The 22,265-nt window shown below is 37.5% G+C and overlaps 1 protein-coding gene across 3 annotated transcripts in view; it reads left to right on the forward strand.

The window, feature by feature from the left end:
- nt5c2b (5'-nucleotidase, cytosolic IIb) overlaps positions 1 to 22,265 on the forward strand; it is a 124,392-nt gene that overhangs the window by 20,340 nt on the left and 81,787 nt on the right. Inside the window, exons 4-18 of one of the 3 annotated variants that reach the window (XR_007970500.1) lie at positions 3,018 to 3,135; positions 3,260 to 3,355; positions 3,464 to 3,555; positions 4,516 to 4,573; positions 5,214 to 5,307; positions 5,705 to 5,758; positions 5,864 to 5,947; positions 6,150 to 6,191; positions 6,334 to 6,441; positions 7,762 to 7,828; positions 9,700 to 9,870; positions 10,064 to 10,115; positions 10,705 to 10,765; positions 11,571 to 11,747; positions 16,782 to 19,441. Coding sequence is in view for 2 of the 3 variants with exons in the window: in XM_052126040.1 (XP_051982000.1) it covers positions 3,018 to 3,135; positions 3,260 to 3,355; positions 3,464 to 3,555; positions 4,516 to 4,573; positions 5,214 to 5,307; positions 5,705 to 5,758; positions 5,864 to 5,947; positions 6,150 to 6,191; positions 6,334 to 6,441; positions 7,762 to 7,828; positions 9,700 to 9,870; positions 10,064 to 10,115; positions 10,705 to 10,765; positions 11,571 to 11,747; positions 16,782 to 17,030 (1,523 nt within the window). In the remaining variant the exon portion in view is untranslated. Of the gene's footprint in view, positions 1 to 3,017; positions 3,136 to 3,259; positions 3,356 to 3,463; positions 3,556 to 3,678; positions 4,574 to 5,069; positions 5,111 to 5,211; positions 5,308 to 5,704; positions 5,759 to 5,863; positions 5,948 to 6,149; positions 6,192 to 6,333; positions 6,442 to 7,761; positions 7,829 to 9,699; positions 9,871 to 10,063; positions 10,116 to 10,704; positions 10,766 to 11,570; positions 11,748 to 16,781; positions 20,997 to 22,265 lie in introns of those variants that run through there. The other 2 variants (XM_052126040.1, XM_052126041.1) reach the window with 2 other exon arrangements.

Here is a 22,265-nt window from a genome sequence, read left to right on the forward strand (position 1 = left end):
AAATTGTCAAACAAGTTAATCTAGTGCAGGGGTTCTCAACCTTTTGCAAGCTGGGCCCCCCCAAAGCTGGTTCATTGCAGTTGGGGCCCCAGTGCCCCCCGCCCCGCCCCATGCTTTATTGTTGTTATTATTATTATTATAATTGGCAGTAGCACCAGACTTCTAATGTGAGCTTGCAGGCATTATTATTATTATTATTATTATGAGTAGTAGTAGGCCTATCATAATTACTAGGCTATTGCTATATAATTATATGAGGTTACATGCATTATTGTTGTTATTATTATTATTATTATTATTATTATTATTATTATTATTATTATTATCATCATCAGTAGGCCTATTATCATTACTAGGCTATTGCTATAACTGGGAATTGGCACCAGACCTCTGATATTAATTTATGCTTTATTATTGTTATTATTACTAGGCCTAATAGTAGGCATCATCTGCATTTTTTACAGAAGCTTGCTGGTAGGTGATGTTAATGTGAGACCTGAGCCTGCTTTGCCTTGCAAAGATCCTCAATTCTTGGCTCAATGTTTGATAAACATAGCCTCAAAACATCCTCGATTTGTGCACGATTGCGGTATTTCGTTTTGAGTGTGGATTCGTCCAGCTGCAGAGCGTAGTAAGGACTCTTTTTTACAAACTCTATCAGTTGCTCTCTGATATCATTGGACATGTCTACAATTCTCCTAGCGACTGTGTCATTGGACAGTGGTACTGCACTGAGTTTGGCTGCTGCACTATCGCCTATCATTATTCTGTCTTGCGCTGCCGGCAAAATGAGAGTCTCGGCGATTGTATGCGGTTTACCCAGTTTACCGATCCTATTGGCCACTACATACGATGCCTCCAAACACTGTTTAGACACAGTGCTGTGCACTGAAATGGTTGCCTGTTGCTGATGGAGGCCATCAAGCTTTCTTTTAAAATATTCAGCTGGTTTATTTTTAATGCCAGCATGCTTTGTTTCGAGGTGCCTTTTTAATTTGCAGGGCTTCATACTGTCGTTTGCTAGCACCTCGGCACACACGACACACTGAGGTCTCAGATCAGCCGTGACTGTAAACCCAAATTGCAGGTATGCTTCATCGTACCTTCGAAGCTTTTTTGCAGCTGGTGGTGCGTCGGTTGGCTTGTTGGTCCTCACAAGAAATTTCTCCATTTTGATGTGTTTTCAATAAAGTTTAGGCAATATGTAGCTGTGTGTGTGGTGTAGGTTGAGAGACGTATCAGGGGCTAATCAGTTGGGACTTAGGCACAGTCTTTAATTAAACGAACAAAATAATTATTTTGCAGACAATTCAGATTTTATTTTAATACTTAACGATTGTAGTCCTCGTGAGTGTGTGTGTGTGTGTGTGTGTGTGTGTGTGTGTGTGTGTGTGTGTGTGTGTGTGTGTGTGTGTCTTAGTCGTGTGGGTAGTTTTAGCTAAGTGTAGCTACTGCCTAGCAGTTAAAAAAAAAAATACTGGCTAGGGCTGAGATTTGATCTAATCTTAAAAAAGAATGTTTGTGGGATTAGTCTTTAAAAAGAATGTTGGGGTTTTGTAGTAAAGGCCTATGTAAATCGAGATTGAAAAGACTAGCGAGAGCTGGCACAAGCGAACTTGGCAAGAGACTAGACTAGAGTGAATGGAAAGCTATGTCGTGAGTCAATTTAAATGCAGTGATTTATTTTTGTGTGAGAGTGAGTGAACATTTACATTTATACCCCGCTCTGTAAGCCAGGGCGGGAACGGCGGCGGCCATGCGCGATTCATTTGCTGCCTGGACTCGGAGGGGTGTGTGTGTGTGTCTCCTCTCTGCTCTGACTGCTGCGCGAGGCTACTGAGAGACTGACCGCCTGTGAGTGCTTTTAGACGGGAGAGGGGCTCACGGCAGCACCTGCTGTTCGTTGAGCACAGTAGGCCTAACTGCAGAGTGATTCGTGCTTTCGAGTCTCCAAACACAACAAAAGTCTCCAAAAACACCAGTAAAAGTCGCTGGATTTGTCGCTTTTGACAACAACAAAAAAAGCCACAAGGAGGATGATTTCTTTGTGTTATAATCAGTGCTTGAAGTGGGGGGAAAAGGTGGCGGCACTCTCTTTGCATTGGCAAATCATGACATTTTTACAGTGAAAAACAAAACTTGGAGATATTGCTGTTACAACAATGTATTGTTATTTATTTAGCATAGCGCATCTCAGCAATACTCAATCGTGTTTTGAATGATTCAGTGTTGTGAACGAATCGGTTGAGTCAAAGATTCAATGACCCATTCACAAACATCTGTCTCATTCTTGATGAATCGGCCGTTTGAACGAATCGTTTTAATGAACGACTCAATGACTCGCTTAATGAAACCGCTTATGCTTATCACCTGCATTTGCGCTCACTATCGACAAACCAATCAAATTTGTTCAAAACTTTTTTTTTTAAATCAGTCCAAACACATTTTAATTTTTATTCAGGAGTTATGTATATACAAAACTATAACTTTTTATGACAGTAGTTTAGTGATAAAAAAAAAATGTGCACGCATACACCCCCAACTCTCTGTGTCAAAATTCTGCATTGCCATGAAGCACAACTCCCATAGTTTTCCATTAAATTCAAACCAAATCATTATCAAAGGACAAATATTATTTACTCTAGCCAACACTGGATGTGTATAAGTATCTTTCATATAGCCTATAAAATGTATTTTCAGTTACAATTATATCTTTTTGTGGTGTGACAGCTTGAATGAAAGATCTATTCAAGGCTACTTACTGAGAAATTGCACAATAAATGTAATTTTGCATCATTCATATTGTGCAGTTACACCAGTTTCATACACTAACCTGCAAACTCATCAATGTCCCTTAGAAGTACAAAAACCTTTGTTACTTTGGACTGCCACCTGCTGCTTCAGTATAAAGCAGATTGCAATGCCCCCCTGTAAGAATGTAAGAAATTGGGTAGTTCTATGTTAAGTTTTATTGTTTCTGAACATGTGCTTCTCACTAAAGATCTCTCTTTCTATAGTATACAAATCACCTGAATACGAGTCTTTGGGATTTGATCTGACTGTGGAGCGGATGGTCTCCATTGGCTACCCACAAGAACTGCTCAGCTTTGTTTATGACTCCACTTTCCCTACAAGGTGATGAACTCTCATTGGCGAACATTACTTACTGAGAAAGTTATCAGTACCAAAACATTATATCTTTTGATATCATATTTATAGCATAACTAACACATTAAACACCTTTATTCTCCTTCTACAGAGGTTTGGTGTTCGACACCATGTATGGCAACCTCCTAAAGGTGGATGCTTACGGAAACATCCTGGTCTGTGCCCACGGATTTAACTTCCTGCGTGGGTGAGTATTCCTGCCCCGCTGTCTAGCCCTGCCTGGATGGTCTTGGTTACTGATCTCTGATAAAACCCCTGGAGTATGTGCTTATAATGTTCCTGTGCTCCCTGCCAGCCCTGACATCCGAGAGCTCTACCCAAACAAGTTTATCCAGCGTGATGACACAGAGCGCTTTTACATCCTCAACACACTCTTTAACCTTCCAGGTAGGGAGTTCATCACTCTCCCATATCCCTGTGACTGGCTGCCACTCAGACACATTCACAGTTACTTTATTAACTTGCAATACTTGAAGTGTGTGTGTTTGATATCCTTGAACTGAAAAGTGTATTTGAACAATTTAGCACTTTGATCTGACTCTTGGCAGAGCAAACTGCTGGCATATTGTTTATAATGAAACTATATATGAATATGTATATGTATATAAACTGGTTCTATTGTGTTTATTAAGTCTCTTTGAAATTTAATTGACGTGATTGATTCTATTCAAAATACAGGATTGGTTTGAATTTTAAAACCATAATTGTAGCAGTCTTTTAAAGATGGCAATTGATGTTAATTGCATACATTCGGTACCTGTTTTGAGTGATTCAATCACAAGTGGTCAGGCAAGACAGATCACTATTTACATCTTATATTAACATACTGTACAGTATATCTCAAATGCTTCATCAGATTTTGAGGCGAGCATCTCTTATTTAAAGAACACATCTCTCACTACATCTATGTGCATGTTTATAAAGCTCAAAAAGTTGGCATACTGTTGACACCAAATACACTTTCAAATATTTATATTACCGTAAATGTGACGTTTTAGAGCAGAATGCTCATTGTTCAAGTAGAGTACAAGTTTGTGATGTATGTCACTGCATGTTGAAGTCAAAAAAAGGTTTCTGCATTTATTTGTGTGCTCTTTTCCAATTTTTTGTGATCAGATAACAAAACGTTTCGTACCCCATTTAGACCTGTATTATGTGCTGAGTTGTGACGGATCACTCGGTAATGTATGGATGTTAATACCAGAGTTAATGGTACAATTTGACAAAAAACTGCTTTATTAAGTTTTGCTGGCTGACATTTGGGAACTTTTTGCACTCTCTCTCTCTCTCTCTCTCTCTCTCTCTCTCTCTCTCTCTCTCTCTCTCTCTCTCTCTTTCTCCACACAGAAACATACCTCTTAGCCTGCCTGGTTGACTTCTTCTCAAACTGTGACCGATATTCAAGGTAGGTGTTCCAGTGACAATGATTCTATAACTCTGTTGCCTTGGCCACAGCCATACCAGTGATTCATACCCAGTATCACATACTGTGGGTGAGGACTATTTGACGCTCTCTATATCAGTTCACCAGCAAGCATCTTACTTCTTGATAAGAAAATCTTAATACATAATAAAGAATTTACAACATGTTATAAAAAAGGATGACATAAGTGAATTGTAGTCTGTTCAATTCTGTTCCAACTACGTTTCATGCCTGACATGATGTATCATCCATTTACTGTAACTTGCTAATGACTAATCATGCATGTAAAGAGTATGTAAAGTAAGCATTTTATAATTATAACTTGCACTTAGAAAGCATGGAAGTAATTCTACTCATGCTCTAGAAAAAAACACCAGCCAGCCAGTGTTTAGTCGAGATAAAATCTATTAAAACTTAATAGTCTGTGATTGTTTTGGTATGGATGCATGTCCTCTGAAACACCTGTTGGTCCTTTTAGGGGGAGAGAGCTTTCCTGTTTGGCTCGGACAACCTCAAACAAGGGAAGACTGTCCCATTTAAACATGTCTGACTGTCGATAAAGTTTGTCAGAGCTGGTGCTCAACCTCTTACTCTGCTGTCCCTTTCTTCTTTAAACCTTTAGCTGTGAAACAGGCTTTAAGGATGGAGACCTCTTCATGTCATTCAAGAGCATGTTTCAGGATATTCGAGATGCTGTAGACTGGGTACACTTTAAGGTAAAGTCCCCTGCCAAAGTACAAACATAGCAAGCAGCTATGATTAGCAGCGAAATGAATATAAACAGCATGTGTTTATTGATACATATTTGCGGTGTCAGAAATGTACTTTTATTAAGGGAAGATTTTCAAGGACCTTTTAAGCCTTATTGAAGATACTGAAGAAAAGGAAATGATTGACCTAATAGAATATTTTGAAATGGATCAAACTAATTAACAGATAAAACAGTATCGGATATAGAATTTAAAATGTAAAATATCCATTGCATTTTTGTCCTGTGTACTTTCTGCCCCTGACTGGCAATAGGGTTCCTGCAGTAATTTAAGTGTTTTAGATGCATGTTATAAACATGCTCTGTCTTTGGGGTATATTTTAAAGTTTTAATTACATTTTTAGGGAACGCTGAAGGAGAAAACAGTAGAAAACCTGGAGAAGTATGTTGTGAAAGATGTAAGTTTTTTTTTTTTTAAATTTCTGATTTCACTGTATTTTCCTTTTTGTGTTTTTGAATGGAAGGAAAGTGTTTAAAGAGTAATCTTTTTTCTTTTTCTAAAGGCAAAGTTGTCATTGCTGTTGAGCCGTATGAATGAAGTCGCCAAAGTTTTCTTGGCCACCAACAGCGACTACAAATACACAGATGTGAGTTTACTGATACAAACACACACATAACCACCACACATGCAAGTGATACAGATACTTATTTACACACTATTTTCACTCGCAATCTCGCACACATACAGATGGTTTGATTCTTATTTGGACAAACATGCATTTGCCTCATGAAGTCATCTCTTTAAATCATAATTAACCAACTCAGCTTTTGTTTTGATTTGCTTTACAGAAAATTATGACATACTTGTTTGACTTCCCCCATGGTCCAAAGGTATTAGCATTAGCATCTCTTTGAACCTTTGCAAAGAGTTTCCTGATATATATATATATATATATATATATCAGGAAATATAAAATATATATATATATTTATATATTTGCTTTAAAAATAACCTGACTGTTTTATGACATAGCATGGCACTCCACACCGTCCATGGCAGTCCTACTTTGACCTGATTTTAGTGGATGCTCGGAAGCCTTTATTCTTTGGAGAGGGAACGGTCCTAAGACAGGTGGATACGGTGAGTCCATCACAACAAAAAACCTATACTATTACAAAAACAGAGCAGACTCTCAAAGTCATCATGTGTAGTTTTGCACATTCTGGAACATTTTATCATGCTGAACACGACCACAAAGAGTTTAAGTCAGCAGTGAGTATTGAATGTTCACACTGTAGTCTGCTGAGCACATTAAAACTAAAGAGACAGGAAAATTCCCTTGCCTGTCTTCTCTTCAGCAGCTTCACAGTTATTTTGGTATGATGAGAAAATAACTGTTTCCATCCAATAATGTTTTTGTGAAATAAGATTTAGCACATCAAAATGTTTACAGATATAACTGATGGAAATGCAAATTATAGATACAAAAATTCACTAGTGTCTACATAAGCTTTTTTCATTTAATTTGTCAATACGTCAAATGTTCTGAAAAACTAGTTTGGAAACACTTTTGCTCGAGAAAAATGGCAAATGTAGTGTCACATGAAAGAATTTACATCACATTTGTCCTTACAACATACAGCATAGCAGAGGGGTACACTTGGACTGATGAGGAGGCTTAAGTTTTCCTCAATTTCATTAAAGACAATGACATTACCTTGATGGAAGTTTTTACAGACTTTGTATGGACTGCGTGTTTGGTGCCGGTATAGATCACAGCGTCTTTTACCAAAACACTGGGTTAAATATAAAAAATAGTGAATCTGCACTGTCCAGCCTGTGAGCCTGTTATTTGTGGTTGTTTAAGTTCTCCGAATGTCTGAGGTGGATGTTGGCCAACGAGAAGACACCAGAAAAAAATGCACTCCATTATATTCTGTATTGCATTAATAGACAACAGATTTCAGATTAGAAAAGAAAAAGAGAAATAACATTCTGCACCAAGCATATTAAACAAAAGTACCAAGACGTCATCTTCTGATATTTCCTACTATTGCAATTATGTGAAATTTACAGTAAGCTGACCAATTTCAATTATCTCAAGACTCTGGGATGCGAAAGGTACACAATTTGCGAAATACACAAAATTCTGTATATCAAATTGCCTCAAGGGCAAACTTATTTTGCGCTAAACAAAAACTTATGCGACAAAATGTTTTTTTAGAATGACATCATGACGCACACCATTTCATCGGTAAAAGGCCATTTGAATGGAAACGAGCAGGAGACGGCAATTGTTGCTAATATTGTTTTACGCATTTTCACTCGAACAATAACAGAACAGCACAAAAAGTGGATGGAAAGTTAGTTAATGATTGAAGTAACAGTAATGAAGTATGATGAATTAATATTTGAACAGTCTGGACATCTAAATATTTATACGTCTGTTTTCTGTTTTAGACCACGGGAAGACTGAAAATAGGTACATACACTGGACCTCTACAACATGGCATTGTCTACTCTGGAGGTACTGGAAATTCTTGGGCAAAGACACACACGACACACACATGTACACACACACAGAGATTCACACGTTTCCTCTATCTCCTCCTTTACTTTCTCCTTGAAATATATTCTGTTGATGACTAACATTCAGATCACCAGGGCAAGCTTTCCCTTGAGATCAACACTTTATCACATATTTTAGCTGCATGTGCATACAGTGCCTTAGTCCTAATTCATGGAATATGAATATAAGGTATAACTCTCATGCAAAACTGTTTCCCCAGAGCAAAAATGTTAAAGGTTTTCACAGTATAAATCAGTATAAATTAGGGCTGTAACGATACGCAAACCACAACCGAAATCATGATACAAACATCCACGATCCTGTGTCACGTTTCTTGAAGACCGAACCACGACACACACCCCTCTCCAACCCCAGAAGCCTGCCAACAGTTACAGATGCAGCCCCTTGACCTCTACACACACTACAATAAAATTCCATTACAACAAAATTCATTTTCTCATTTCACAGTAAACATTACATGTAAATCATGAAATTATTATGGAGGTGGCAGTGAGAGATGCTGGGTTGTCTCCTCATATTAAGGGTTTTGCACACATTGAATCTTGCTTCGCAAGCAGGATTGTATGCTCCCTGTGTCAGTCGCTTGCTTTGTCACGTGAGAAAAGTCGTGGCTTTCTTTCACCGCAGTGCCACAGCAAAAGATGCTTGAGATCGCATCACATAATCTTTTCATGGATGTTGTTAGACGATGGAACAGCTCAATGGAAATGCTGGAATGCTATCTCGAGCAACAAGCGGCTATAACGTCAGCCCTCTTGAGCACAGAGGTGCGCAAAAATGCCTGTCAGCTCGATACTCTGGATAGCGCCGACATCAGTGATGCCGAAGAAATAGTAAACCTTCTTAAACCACTAAAAAAAGTCACCACCGTCCTGTCTAATGAAAAGAGCACCACCCTGTCACTCATTGTGCCCTTGAAATCCACGATCGAATAGAGCATAACGAGAAATTCTCTACAACTATAGCTAACATGAATACAGCCATCCTGCAAAACCTTTCAAGCAGATACACAGAGGAACAGCATTATCTGCTAGAGAGTACTGCCTTGGACCCCAGATTTTGATCGTTGCCCCACTTACTCCCTGAACAATGCAAAGAGGTTTTCCTCTGGTTGAAGAACAAATCGAACGAGTTACAGGTATGTATGCATTACTAATTGTGTGAGAACCTGTGTATTTGCATTTGTGTGTGTTTGTCACTCCATTTGCATGTTTGTGTACTGTAACTGTAAGTAACTTAAACAAACCCACAAGCTGTTTGTGTTGAGTTGAAATACTAGAACAATATTTGTTTTAATGTTTTGTTTTTTATTTTTGCACTTTTACTGCTTTAAGAATTTCTCTCTTAGGTGTCAGCTATCGTAATTCTAATTTCATGTTAAAATTCAGTTTTATTGTTCAGTGACACATAGTCAAATGTTAATTTACATACAGAAGTTTAAAATACAACAGAGAAAGTTATTGAAAATTGTTAATGCTTTGGAAATAAATCTGTTATTTGAATTTGTTTCATTTTTTAAATTTTGTTCAAAATATTGTGATGCGTATTGTATCGTGAACCCAGTACCGTGATACGTATCAAATCGTGAGCTGAGTGTATCGTTACACCCCTAGTATAAATTGGCAGACATATTCATCATGCTCTGAACTAGGGTTGCACGATATGGTAAAAAAATCATACATATTGCGATATCCTAGTTTCACTATTAATATGAACACATTTGCAGCGCTAATCTGGGAATCAATCATGTCACCGAAATAATGTGTAAATGTGACTATTTAAAGATTTATGTTGTTGTCTCTGCCCAGGTTCCTCTGACATTTTATGTGACCTGCTCGGAGCAAAAGGGAAGGACATTGTATACATTGGGGATCATATTTTTGGGGATATCCTCAAGTCCAAGAAGCGACAGGGCTGGCGGACATTCCTTGTGATTCCTGAATTGGCTCAGGAGCTGCATGTGTGGACAGACAAGAGCTGTGAGTGTTGCCTTGGTAATATGAGCACTTCCGCAATAAAAGCCTTCTTGTGCCAAACTCAATAAATGAAGGAACATTCAAGCTGACAAAGAGAGAGAAAGTGGGTTAGAGAGGTGTTCACACCTGAAAGGGTAAGAGGTAAGAAAAAGATGTGAAACACAATCATGACAGGGTTCTGCTCTCTTATTCACAGCTCTATTCGAGGAACTACAGGGCTTGGACATTTTCTTGGCAGAACTGTATAAGTAAGTAAAGCTGTTTCTGTCCCTCGTCACCTGTGTGCTTGTGTGTGTGTGTACTTGCATGCAAGTGTGTATGTGGCTGGTCTCGTAATCTCAGTGGTACAGTGTGAGAGATTTGATAAGTGATATTGCACATGTTTATGTATGAACTCTGTGAACTCTCCATCTTTTTTATTGATGTCTGCCCCCCTTCTTCTCTTCTCTTGTCTTTCAATACACATCTACGTAGAACAGGGCTGTACATTGTGACAGTTTTGCTCACATTCGCGATTAAAAATTATAATATGCGATAACAAATTTGAACCCATTCGCACATTTGCGATTAGTGTCATTTCTGCCTTTTGTGGAGCATTGTAACAAAGAGCATGTACAATGAGTTTAATTTCTGCTTTGCTATTGACAAATCTCAAATGCTGGAACTTCAGTGGGTTGCCGGGATGCTTTGTCAGGGTTTCGGGAATGTTCCTTCTATGCTGCGCAATGGCATTACACTTTCTGCCACAAAAAGAGTGCCAGAAATTGATGTGGTCAATAAAAACACAAAATGTTATTACTCTTACATTTCTCTCACTCACATTCTTTCTTTCTGTAGGCATTTGGATAGCAGCAGCAATGAGAGGCCAGATATCAGTGCCATCCAGAGAAGAATGAAGGTACACACAAATAGTCACACATACAATTGTAATTCCTAATATTTTCATTAAAGGTTTCTGCACCACTAGCGTTACTGAATAAAATAGCCAAAAAATTGATTGTTTTCACGCAGGTTCCCTAAACACTCCTCCCATCTCTCAGTGGTCAAACACACGCTGAGCAGACAGTCCAATCTCAAAACTCATCCCATTGGTTGAGCCAGTGTTGCTATGTCGGGCTGGTTGTGATGCTTAAACATAGCTGTTTATATTGCACCACAGAGCCACAGTATTAAAACTTTTTGGGGAATCAATCTACAAATAGCTTATTTATAGCTGTCTAATATCAATCTTTTATAGAAGAAATGTTTTAACTTTACAAAAATGACATACTTAACCTTGTCTGTCTTTTCTAAATGTGAAACGGATGGAATTTAAACTTAGTTAACAGGACACATCTACTAAGAGCTTTATTTTAAGGAGTTTATATTAAAAGAATATTCTGGGTTGTTTTTAAAGCTTTGTCTATGAAAAGCATCTGTGGCATGCTCACAAATTAGACTTGTTCCTAAGTTTGTATACATGAATAGGATGTGTTTAGGATTGGATAAATGAATGTGTTTACAGTAAATGCACTTATAAGCCTTATCATTTAAAATTTTGTCTGCGATCATTAACAGCATGCCACGGATGCTGACCATAGACATTAGGAATAAAATAACCCATAATATGGAATCTTAAGAATCTTATTCTTGTGATTTTAAAAATGATGTATTGCATGTTTATTTATTAAATATCTAAATTTATGTGTGTTTTGGCTCACCAGAAAGTAACTCATGACATGGACATGTGTTACGGGATGATGGGGAGTCTCTTCCGCAGTGGCTCTCGGCAGACTCTGTTTGCTTCTCAGGTGATGCGTTATGCTGACCTGTACGCTGCTTCATTTATCAACCTGCTCTACTACCCCTTCAGCTACCTGTTCAGAGCAGCACATGTGCTGGTGAGATCACACACACCAACAAACACACTCACAAACACATACCAATATTATTGGTAGCATACCAGCATAACTCCATCACTCACATATTTTATTGATGTCTGCCCCTTTCCTCTCTTCTCTTTCATTATACATCTACATAGAACAGGGCTGTACACTGTGACAGCTTTGACTTATCAATATTATTGGTAACCCCCTCACTACAAGTGTGTTCAAAAGGCCTAGCCTCCCAAAAATGAAGATTGAGAGCTGACACTTTTATCCTAAATTGGTATTGGGAATTTCAGTAAGAAAGGCTTCACCCACACAATACTAAAATGTATACCCCACTACAGCTGCCTTTTCAAGTCAGATCAAGTAATTTTTATAGTCCTTTTCTAAATACACATTTTGAAACAAAAATTGTTTTGAAGCAGCTTTACAGAAATTTTTTTTTAATGTCTTAAATGTAAAGTCCCCATTGAGCAGTTTAACTGAAACTTCATTGAAAATCACGCCTTAATGTTTTTGTCTTTAGGCCCCCTGTGAGCAAGTCAAAGGCGACTTTGGCAAGGAACGAAAAACTCAATAAGATGTTAGTTAGTGGAGAAAAAAAAAACTTGGGAAAAACTGGGCATGAACATTATGCCAGAAAATTAGTATTAGTTAGTTATGTGTAATAAAGGTCATATAATTGAGAAACAGTAGATATTGTGGTAGGCCATGTTTTTGGTTGGCAGTGTTTAAAACTAAAGCATATTGATTGAACTGTAAGATTAATTAAGATGTTTAAGATGTCCATCCTGAATGTACTGCTAGGTGCATGTAGATGCAGTGTATTTTGCTGTTTGGCTGGTAAAGGCTTTAGTTGGCAGTCATTTATTTTCTTTTAAGTTTTAAGAGAATGAAGTGTTACTCGCTGTTTGAACTGGCAATTACTCTGGTTGATAGCAGTTTATTCTCTGAGGAGTCCATCCAAAGACTGAGATGATGCAGGCAGTGGTAAGTGAGGTGTGCCTTGCAGTCTAGATGTTAGTTGCCAGTGGTTTATTGTCTGTGAAGTCCATCCTAAGACCGAGGTGCAGGCAGTGACCATTGAAGCATTCCTTACAGTCCGGCTGGAAGTTGGTAGCAGTTCATGTCCATTGTAGTGGTAGTCTGAAGTGATACAAACAGTGATTATCGAAGCACCCCCTCACATTTAGTAGTCATCGTTTAGCAACACATAGTGGTGGGAGTGGAACTTCAGGCTGGACCTAAGCTGATTCTGACAAATTTTAAATTTTTTTATTCAGAAAAATAAATATATTAGCATAAATGCCATTCACTTGAATATGAAAAGTGTTTTCAGTTTCTGACAAAACTAACAACTTGATGAGTAATAAGCTGAATTTGAAAATTCACATGAAACCTAACAGGCAGCCAATGTTATTATGATACAATTGGGCTAATATGATCATATTTCTCTATGTCTAATCACTCTAGCTGCTGAATTATTTATTTAGCCTGCAGGACATCCACCCAGTAGTGCAATACAATAATTTAGTCTTGAGGTCATGAATGGATTAATTATATTTTCGTCATCAGTTTGAAAAAAATGCTGTTCTACAAACATTGGAAATGTGATTTTAAAAGGACAGATTTCTATCAAACATAACACCCTGGTTCTTAACTGTAAAAGATTACTTAACCTTACATCCATCGAAAAATTTTATTCTAGCATCTTATGTTTAGATCCAATAATTAATACCTCTGTTTTGTTGGATTGAGTAGAAGGAAATTTCTAGCCATCCAGTCTTTGATATCATTACATGCTATGCTTATTTGGAAAATTGGAACATTTTATCAGGTCTTGAAGAAATATAAAGCAGAGGATCATCAGCAAAACAGTCAAAAATAATTCCATGGTTCCTGATGTACAAGTAGAATGGCAAATGACCTAATAATGAGCCCAGTGGCACTTCATACTGAACTTGTGTTTGACATTTCTTTATTTACACGTACAAAAAGTGGTAGCGGTCAGATAAATAGGATCAAAACCTTGCTAATGCATGTCCACATGTGCCTACATACTGTAATTCTCAAGCCTATTCAAGAGAATGCATGAGATGCAAGATGCAAGGACAAGAAGAGAAATGCAGGTGCGGTCAGATGATAAGAGCATGTAATTTGTAACTCTGAAAAGTGTTCTGAGTGAAATTCTTCATATATAACTACGTCTCTGTAAAAATGAGCATAGTTGGGAGTTTTTCTTGTATTTTAGACATAAATGGGAGGCTTAAAGTCAGTCTATATTTAACCAATTCTCCAGGATCAAGCTGTAGTTTCTTGATATGGGGTTTGATAACTGCTAGCTTGAAAGTTCTGGGAACATGTCCTAAAATAGTCTTTCAAGGAGTCACAATTGGGCATGACATCGGAACCGAACTCTGTGCATGTCTCACTGTACTAACTGCATCTATAAAAGTATCTGAGAGCTTCTCTTTCTAATCTCCACTATCATTCAGATGCATGTCTCTAACTATTGCCTTACATTTATCACTCATGAATCACTTACTACTGATGGATGAAATTATGCTATACATGGCATTCAGTGCAAGTGAGGATAATCAATGTTGATGTCATGACTTACCACAGTTGTAAAGGTGTTTGTGGTTCCTGAGCAGCAGTTTTTGAGAGCAATGCAATAATACATGTAAATAAGAATCATAGAGGGTGAAAATGTATGCAGTAAGTTTTATAAAAGTAGTAAGTGTTGTAAAAAATAGAAGAACAAATTGTTCAGTGACACAAATGTGCTGGTGAAACCTACATCCACACCCAAAAACACATACCGACACATAACCTCACATACCTACACTGCTCCTGTTTAATTGGTTCTGTATTCAGTTCCTAGTAGAAAAGGATTTACCAACCAAACAATAGTTACAACAGTTATTGTTATTGCTGTTATTGTTTTAAAGGAGTATTTATCTAAAAATTGATCATCATTCTCACCCCCATGTCATTCCAAACCCTTTGAAAACACAAAAGGAGATGTTTTTGATGAATATCACGGTCCATCTTTTCAATACAATGGCAGTGAATTGTTCCTTGTGTGTTCACACAAGGTCTTGCATTGCACTTAAATTAGCTTCTCTTGTGCACTTATGAACATGCAACAGACATTTTTAGCTGAAAATGTCCTTTTGAAAAAATTACAATTTCTTGTATGACTTCAGAAGACTTGGAATATGATGCAGCATGGACTGGCTTTTGATACTTTTGGGTCCTTTTTAAACTTTAAAGTGAGGCATTATCCACTGCCATTGAATGGAAAATACAGACCGATATATTCACTAGTTAAGATATTCATTACTTAAGTGTTTGCATAAAATAGAAACTCATATGAGTTTGGACTTCAGGGTAAATACAGCCGTGGCCAAACGTATTGGCAGTGACATAAATTGTATGTTTCACGATTTTTCTGCTTCAGTTGTTGTGGTGTTGATTCACATTGTTTCTAGATTATTGTGCAGAGTGATCAGATGTATTTTAAATAAATGCAAAAAGCTTCATTGGCCAAAAAAATTAACTTAATCACAAAAACCCAAATTTCACCTTTTATTTGGTCCTGGTACAAAAGGACCAGCCAACATCATTTCACTAATCATATCAGCAGCACCTGGGAAAGTGTGAATGAGTACTAGTCAGGTGAAATCACTACATCATACTGACTGGATAATAAGAGCAGACTGTTTGCTATAAAAGGAGGGAAGAAGTGCTTCCAATCATTGTGTTCTTGTTAGCAATGGTTATCTCTAAAGAAAGATGTGCAGCCATCATGGATTTGAATAAAAATGGCCTCACATGCAAGGAAATTGCTGCAAAGAATATTGCACCTGAAAGAACCATTTACCAGATCATCAAGAACTTCAATGAGAGAGGTTCAACTGCAGTGAAGAAGGCTTCAGGACATCCCAGAGTGTCCAGCAAGCACCAGGACCGTCTTCTCCTGAGGAGTCAGCTACGGAATCATGTCACCACCAGTGCAGAGCTTGCTCAATATTGGCAGCAGGTTGGTGGTAGTGCATGTGCACGCACAGTAAGGCAAAGACTTTTGGACAATGACCTGCTGTCAAGAAGGGCAGCAAAGAAGCCACTTCTCTCCAAGAAAATCATCAAAAAGAAATTCTGCAGGAAGTACAAGGATTGGACAGCAGAGGACTGGTGCAAAGATATTTTCTAAGATGTAACAGCCCTTCCGACTGTTTGGGGCATCTGGAAAATCGATAGTCCGGAGAAGAAAAGGTGAACGCTACCATGAGTTCTGTGTCGTGCCAACAGTGAAGCATCCTGAGACTATCCATGTGTGGGGTTGCTTTTCATCCAAGGGAGTGGGCTCTCTCACAATTCTGCCCAAAAACACTGCCACAAATAAAGAATGGTATCAAAACGTCCTGCAAGAGCAACTTCTCCCAACGAACCAGGAGCAATTTGGTGATGATCCGTGCATTTTCCAGCATGTCACAAGGCAAGAGTGATAATGAAGGGGCTCGGATATCATAACATTGAAATTTTAGATCCATGGCCAGGCAACTCCCTGGATGTTAATCCCATAGAGAACCTGTGGTCAATCCTCAAAAGGCAAGTGGACAAACAGAAGTCCACAAATTGTGATCAAATCCGAGCACTAATAAGTCAAGAATGGATCGCCATCAGTCAGAATTTGACCCAGATGCTGATATCCAGCATGCCAGAGTGAATTGCAGAGGTTATGAAGAACAAGTGTCAACACTGTAAATATTTACTCTTTGCATAAATTGAGTGTTTTTGCCAATAAAAGCCTTTAAAACTTATGAAATGCTTATCATTGTTTTCCAGTATACCATAGAAACATGTGAACAAATAATCTACAAATACTGAAGCAGCAAACTTAGCTTTTTTTTTTCATTTTATGTCACTGCCAATACTTTTGGCCATGGCTGTACATTATTAATTATAATTTTTTGGGAAAATATTCCTTTAACATATCTGTTAAAAAACAAATTCTGCCCTTTCTCTCTCCATCTATCTCAGATGCCCCATGAGTCCACAGTGGAACACAGCCACGTGGAGACAGACACAGAATCTCCTCTGGCCACACGTAACCGCCACTGCGTGAACTGCAAGGACACGGACTGCAAAAGAAACCAGCTCACACGCTCGATCAGTGAAATCAAACCACCCCACCTGTTTGCTCAACCACCACAGGAAATCACACATTGCCACGATGAAGATGATGATGAAGAGGAGGAGGAAGAGGAGGAGGAAGAGGAGGAAGAGTAGATGTCGTTAGGCCCCTTCTAGGGTAAAGATCCATAGGGAGATAATGATAGAGTGATTATGATGATGATATTGTGTGGTATAGATGAGGAAGAGTGGATATATAAAGTAGATCTTGGATAAACAAGCTCAAGCTCAAACAGCTATGTGGATAGTACTAGAGTTTGGTTCACCCTGAACTGACTGTTTCTTTCTTTTAAATGAAAAAAAGAAAGGATCAATGTTCATTTGTTTTCAAGAAATCATTTTTAAGAAGTGATTTTTGTAACGATTGGGGTGGTATCTGGAATTGTTTTCAATATGGGTAGAATCATCATTAAATCAGCTCAAATGTGATAGACATCCAATGAAAACAGTGAAGGGATATAGTGCTTTACTGTGAGCTGGTGGTAAAATGCATACATTTACATTAGATTGTCTTGTATGCATCATACTGTGACACAAACACACAGAAAATAATCAAAGCCTATGAGTATGAGAGAAGAGCCGATTGCAGTTGTTTGGTCCTTACACAAACTGTGCACAGCTTATTATATTCAGAATATAATGGTCCAGTATTTTATTTTAGTTATATTTTATTTTTTAAAGATCTGTTTAGACACTGACCTTTTATTATAACTTTGATTTGCCAGTCAATCCAGTCAGATTAATTTAGTTGCAGCTACCTCCTGCAAAACCTGTATCCAATAACTGTCCCTTAGAAAACTGTGTATGTAAGCAGAGTGTCTGTGTTGAAGTCTGCATGTGTTATGAATGTGAATGAAGCACAGAGAAACTGAAGTACACGGTTCAGCATGATGTGAGAAAGGAAGAGCGCCAACACAAGAATCCAGTTACTTGGCAACAGCATGCAGCAACTTTCTGTTTTTTTAGGTTTGTTGTTACCCTGATGTTTTTCCATCTATTATTTTAATGCAGATATATTGGCTAGATGTAATGCTACAGAGTAGCTATCAACAGATGCTTCTTGTATTACAAAGAATTCCCCAAATTAGTATTCCTGAACACACACAGACACACATTATTTCAGGACCTTCCCTAATTTTGGCAAAACCAGTATATGACGTACTGTATTTTTATACTGTTAATATACTGTAAGTTGGACACAAAGTCCACATCACCTGTCATTAAAGTGATACTGTAAAACAGTATTTATGTAACAAACTATAAAAAAATTAAATATACAATAAGTGACCTTGATATGCAAAAAACAAATAGATTTATGGCCTGAGTAGTAGATCTTTAAAGGAGCTTATCATTACACATCAATAATAAATAAGAAACTGAGATCAGACACCGGTCATTGTGAGGATAACGTTAACAGCTGGGCATTGTGAAACTGAAGTGATAGGTTGAGAATGTTGTTTCATTGGTGATTGTTTCTATGGAAATTAATGCAGTCCTGGCAAATGTTTGAAATCTGTTGATGGTTTACTCCCATGTGGACCAATACCGTGTAGAGAAATTGTGTTATTTTTAGTTGAAAGGGTTTAGACCCTTTTTGACGTGTAACCGAACAGCAAGATTGTGGAAGCCAGTGAGTTTGTAAAATATATAATTAGGAAGGAAGAGGTGGGAAGTGTTCAGAGTGAATGAAACAGGTAGAACATTAGGAATATCTGTGTGGATAATATATGCATTACTCAAAATAATAGTATGTAGGATTTGATTGAATTAAGATACACAATCCATATTGCAACATGTATCACTCATATGCATATTGTAAGTGTATATTGTTAACATTTTAGAGAACATAATTTTTCATAGATATGAAAGTCGATTTTTAAAAAGGGAAGACCAAGTATGAATGATGTGAAACCTTGATCTAATATAAAGGTTTGTGGTGAGGCAAAAAATAGTTTTCTAGGTTTTAAAGGTCTCCAAGGGTTTCCAAGAAACCAGTAAAAAAGGTTTAGATAGAGATTTTTTTAAAGGATATTTTGTATGTGTAAACTTTAGTTTATAGTTTGATAGAAACTGGACATCCTAAGATGGGGCAGCTCTTACAATATATGCTTGTTCTTGGTCCCGGTCTTATAGAGACCACAGTATGAAGTGAATTGTCAAGGTTGTACATGAACTGGTTAAAAAGATCCAACATCTCCCTTATATTTGTGTTTATTAGCTTTTTACATAGAATTCTTTATGGTGTATATATAGATACACTGGCAGCCAAAAGTTTGGAATAATGTATAGATTTTGATCTTATGGAAAGAAATTGGTACTTTTATTCACTGAGCACAATGTATAGTCAGGACAATAACGTGAAAAATTACTATTACAATTTGAAAAAAAAACTTCTTAAACTAAGTTCAGTTCAAAGTGTTCTTTCTCATCAAAGAATCTTCCATGTGCAGCAGTGACAGCTTTGCAGATCCTTTGCATTCTAGCTGTCAGTTTGTCCAGATACTCAGGTGACATTTCACCCCACACTTCCTGTAGCACTTGCCATAGATGTGGCTGTCTTGTCGGGCACTTCTTACGCACCTTACAGTCTAGCTGATCCCAGAAAAGCTCAGTGGGGTTAAGATACATAACACTCTTTTCCAACTATCTGTTGTCCAACGTCTGTGCTCTAACCTTTTCTTTTTGTTTTTCTGTTTCAAATGTGGCTTATTCTTTGCAATTCTTCCCATAAGGCCTCTGTACCCCTGAGTCTTCTCTTTACTGTTGTACATGAAACTGGTGTTGAGCGGGTAGAATTCAATGAAGCTGTCAGATGAGGACATGTGAGGCATCTATTTCTCAAACTAGAGACTCTGATGTACTTATCCTCTTGTTTAGTTGTACATCTGGCCTTCCACATCTCTTTCTGTCCTTATTAAAGTAAATTTCAAGCATTGTATAGTGTTCATTCCTCAAAACAATGATTGACTGACAAGTTTCTGGAGAGACCCATTTCTTGTTTTGCCATTTTTGACCTAATATTGTCCTTAAGACATGCCAGTATATTGCATACTGTGGCTACTCAAAAACAAACACAAAGACAATGTTAAGCTTTATTTAACCAACCATATAGCTTTCAGCAGTATTTTATATAATGGCAAGTGATTTTCTAGTATCAAATTAGCTTGGTTACTCAAGGATAAGGTGTTGGAGTAATGGCTGCTGGAAATGAGGCCTGTCTAGATTGTATCAAAAAATACTTTTTTCAAATAGTGATGGTGCTGTTTTTTATATCAGTAAACTGTGATCAGTTGAATACCACTTTGGTGAATTAAAGTACCAATTTCCTTCCGAAACAGCAAAATCTGTACATTATTCCAAACTTTAGTAGCTCCCTGGGCTAGTTTACACAGGTGTTGGCAATTGTTCTTTTTAGTCTGATTGTCTATGCAAGGGAAACTGGCCAGTGATCACACAAAGGATTTGAACCATAGAAAAGCATTGAGTTTGAACAGTATTCGTCCAGAAGGCATTGTTTCACAAGAGCAGAATAAACTGCTGAAGTGATTGGTTTTATTCAGCAAAGAGTGAGTTAGCCATCATCCCTCCTTAATGGGTGAAGATCTAATCCCTTCAGTCATAGGTGCAGTAGCATTGCACGTGCATACGTCTCTATTTGAACCATTTTTTTGTATTACTATATTTTGCCATAGTTCAGTTATATGTGTTAAACCTGCCAATAACGTATACTAATAAACATTTGTTTTCTATTTTTTACCTTTTTTCTAATTTCTGGGGGGGGGGTAAAAAATAGTTTTTCATTAGCTTTCAGATTAGCAAAGGAACAATGTGTAAATCTGTGCTGTCTATAAAGATAATTAAGAGCAAAATAGCCACGGCATTTATTAATCCCTCATTCTTTGTTGTTTTGTTGTTGTTTGCTTGTTTGTTTAGGGCGTGTGATTTCATGTCTCCAAAATTCATGTTTGCTTCCTGAAATATGATTTTATGATTTACAGAGTTCTAAACTTATACTGTACGTATTGGAAATTACATTAAATAAAGATAATTTTACATAATAAATTCACCAATCGTCTCCTGTACTTACTTGTGTCCCTTTACTTCTTACAGCATCTGACTACAGAGATTCCAATCTGTAAAGATGCGTAAGGACACACCATACCAAGTTTTCTGTTTTAGAATAGTGAAGAACTTCACACTAACATGGTTCGCTAACCAGGCGCTATGCAATAAAGGAAAAACACACCTTTTTTTGTTTTTTTTGTCCTAACCAACCATAACAGTGCTGAGCATTTGTTGGTTGCTTGGATTCTATTTCTGTTGTGTTGTTCTGGGTAGCTCCACACACAGTGACGTCTGATTGGTCTAAAAAACATTCTATGTAGCTGTATATCAAATGTGTTTTATGTATTTTGTTCTACAACAGAAATTACATGCATGCTTTAGATTTTAAAATAATAGTAGTCCTCAGATAGAAATGTGTTAGCAGCTTAATTGTTTTTAAAAACAGCTGCTTCAAAATTCTTTGAGGTAATACCCTGTGTAATGTTTGTTACAGAACTAAATGTGAAAGTCTCTAATAAGTCAGACCTTAATTTCCTCAAATTATATTGAAAATTATATTTTACTTACAGCTCATAGGGCAGTGGTGGCTCAGCGGTTAAGGCTCTGGGATACTGATCAGAAGGTCAGGGGTTCAAGCCCCAACACCACCAAGACACCACTGTTGGGCCCTTGAGCAAGGCCCTTGAACCTATCTGCTCCAGGGGCGCTGTATCATGGCTGACCCTGCACTCTGACCCCCAGTTTAGCTTAGCTGGGATATGTGAAATATAAATAATTTCACCATGTATATGCAGAAATGTATGTATAATGTGTGACAATTGATCAATTAAATTAAATATATACATCTTAGTGGCACAGGATTTTGGACCAAAGCACTTGTCAGCTTTAGTTTTTGGGTGAAATGTCCACAGAGTAGCACCAAAAGCGATCTGTAGTTTTAAAGTTGTAAATTATTTAAAACAATCAACTGGAATGTATATTTTATTAACTATACCCCCTAACCACAACCCTAAACCTAACTTCCAGTTATGTGAATGGGATACATTCCTGGTTCCCAGAGGACCAGAACCCGTGGCTCGGAAGCTGCTTGGCAATGTGCTATCAAAAGCACTAGAGGAAAAGTTAATCTTTGTTGAAATTATTGAAAATGTCTGATGAGGGATGTCACTTGTCATTAATTTGCTGTATGGGATTGATTTCAGGGCACATGAACTTTCCAAAGATACATTTACCGTTTCGATCTCCCATGTGATCATGTTGTCTGGG

Source organism: Xyrauchen texanus, chromosome 5 (genome assembly GCF_025860055.1).
Source record: "Xyrauchen texanus isolate HMW12.3.18 chromosome 5, RBS_HiC_50CHRs, whole genome shotgun sequence".
Taxonomy (NCBI): Eukaryota; Metazoa; Chordata; class Actinopteri; order Cypriniformes; family Catostomidae; genus Xyrauchen; species Xyrauchen texanus.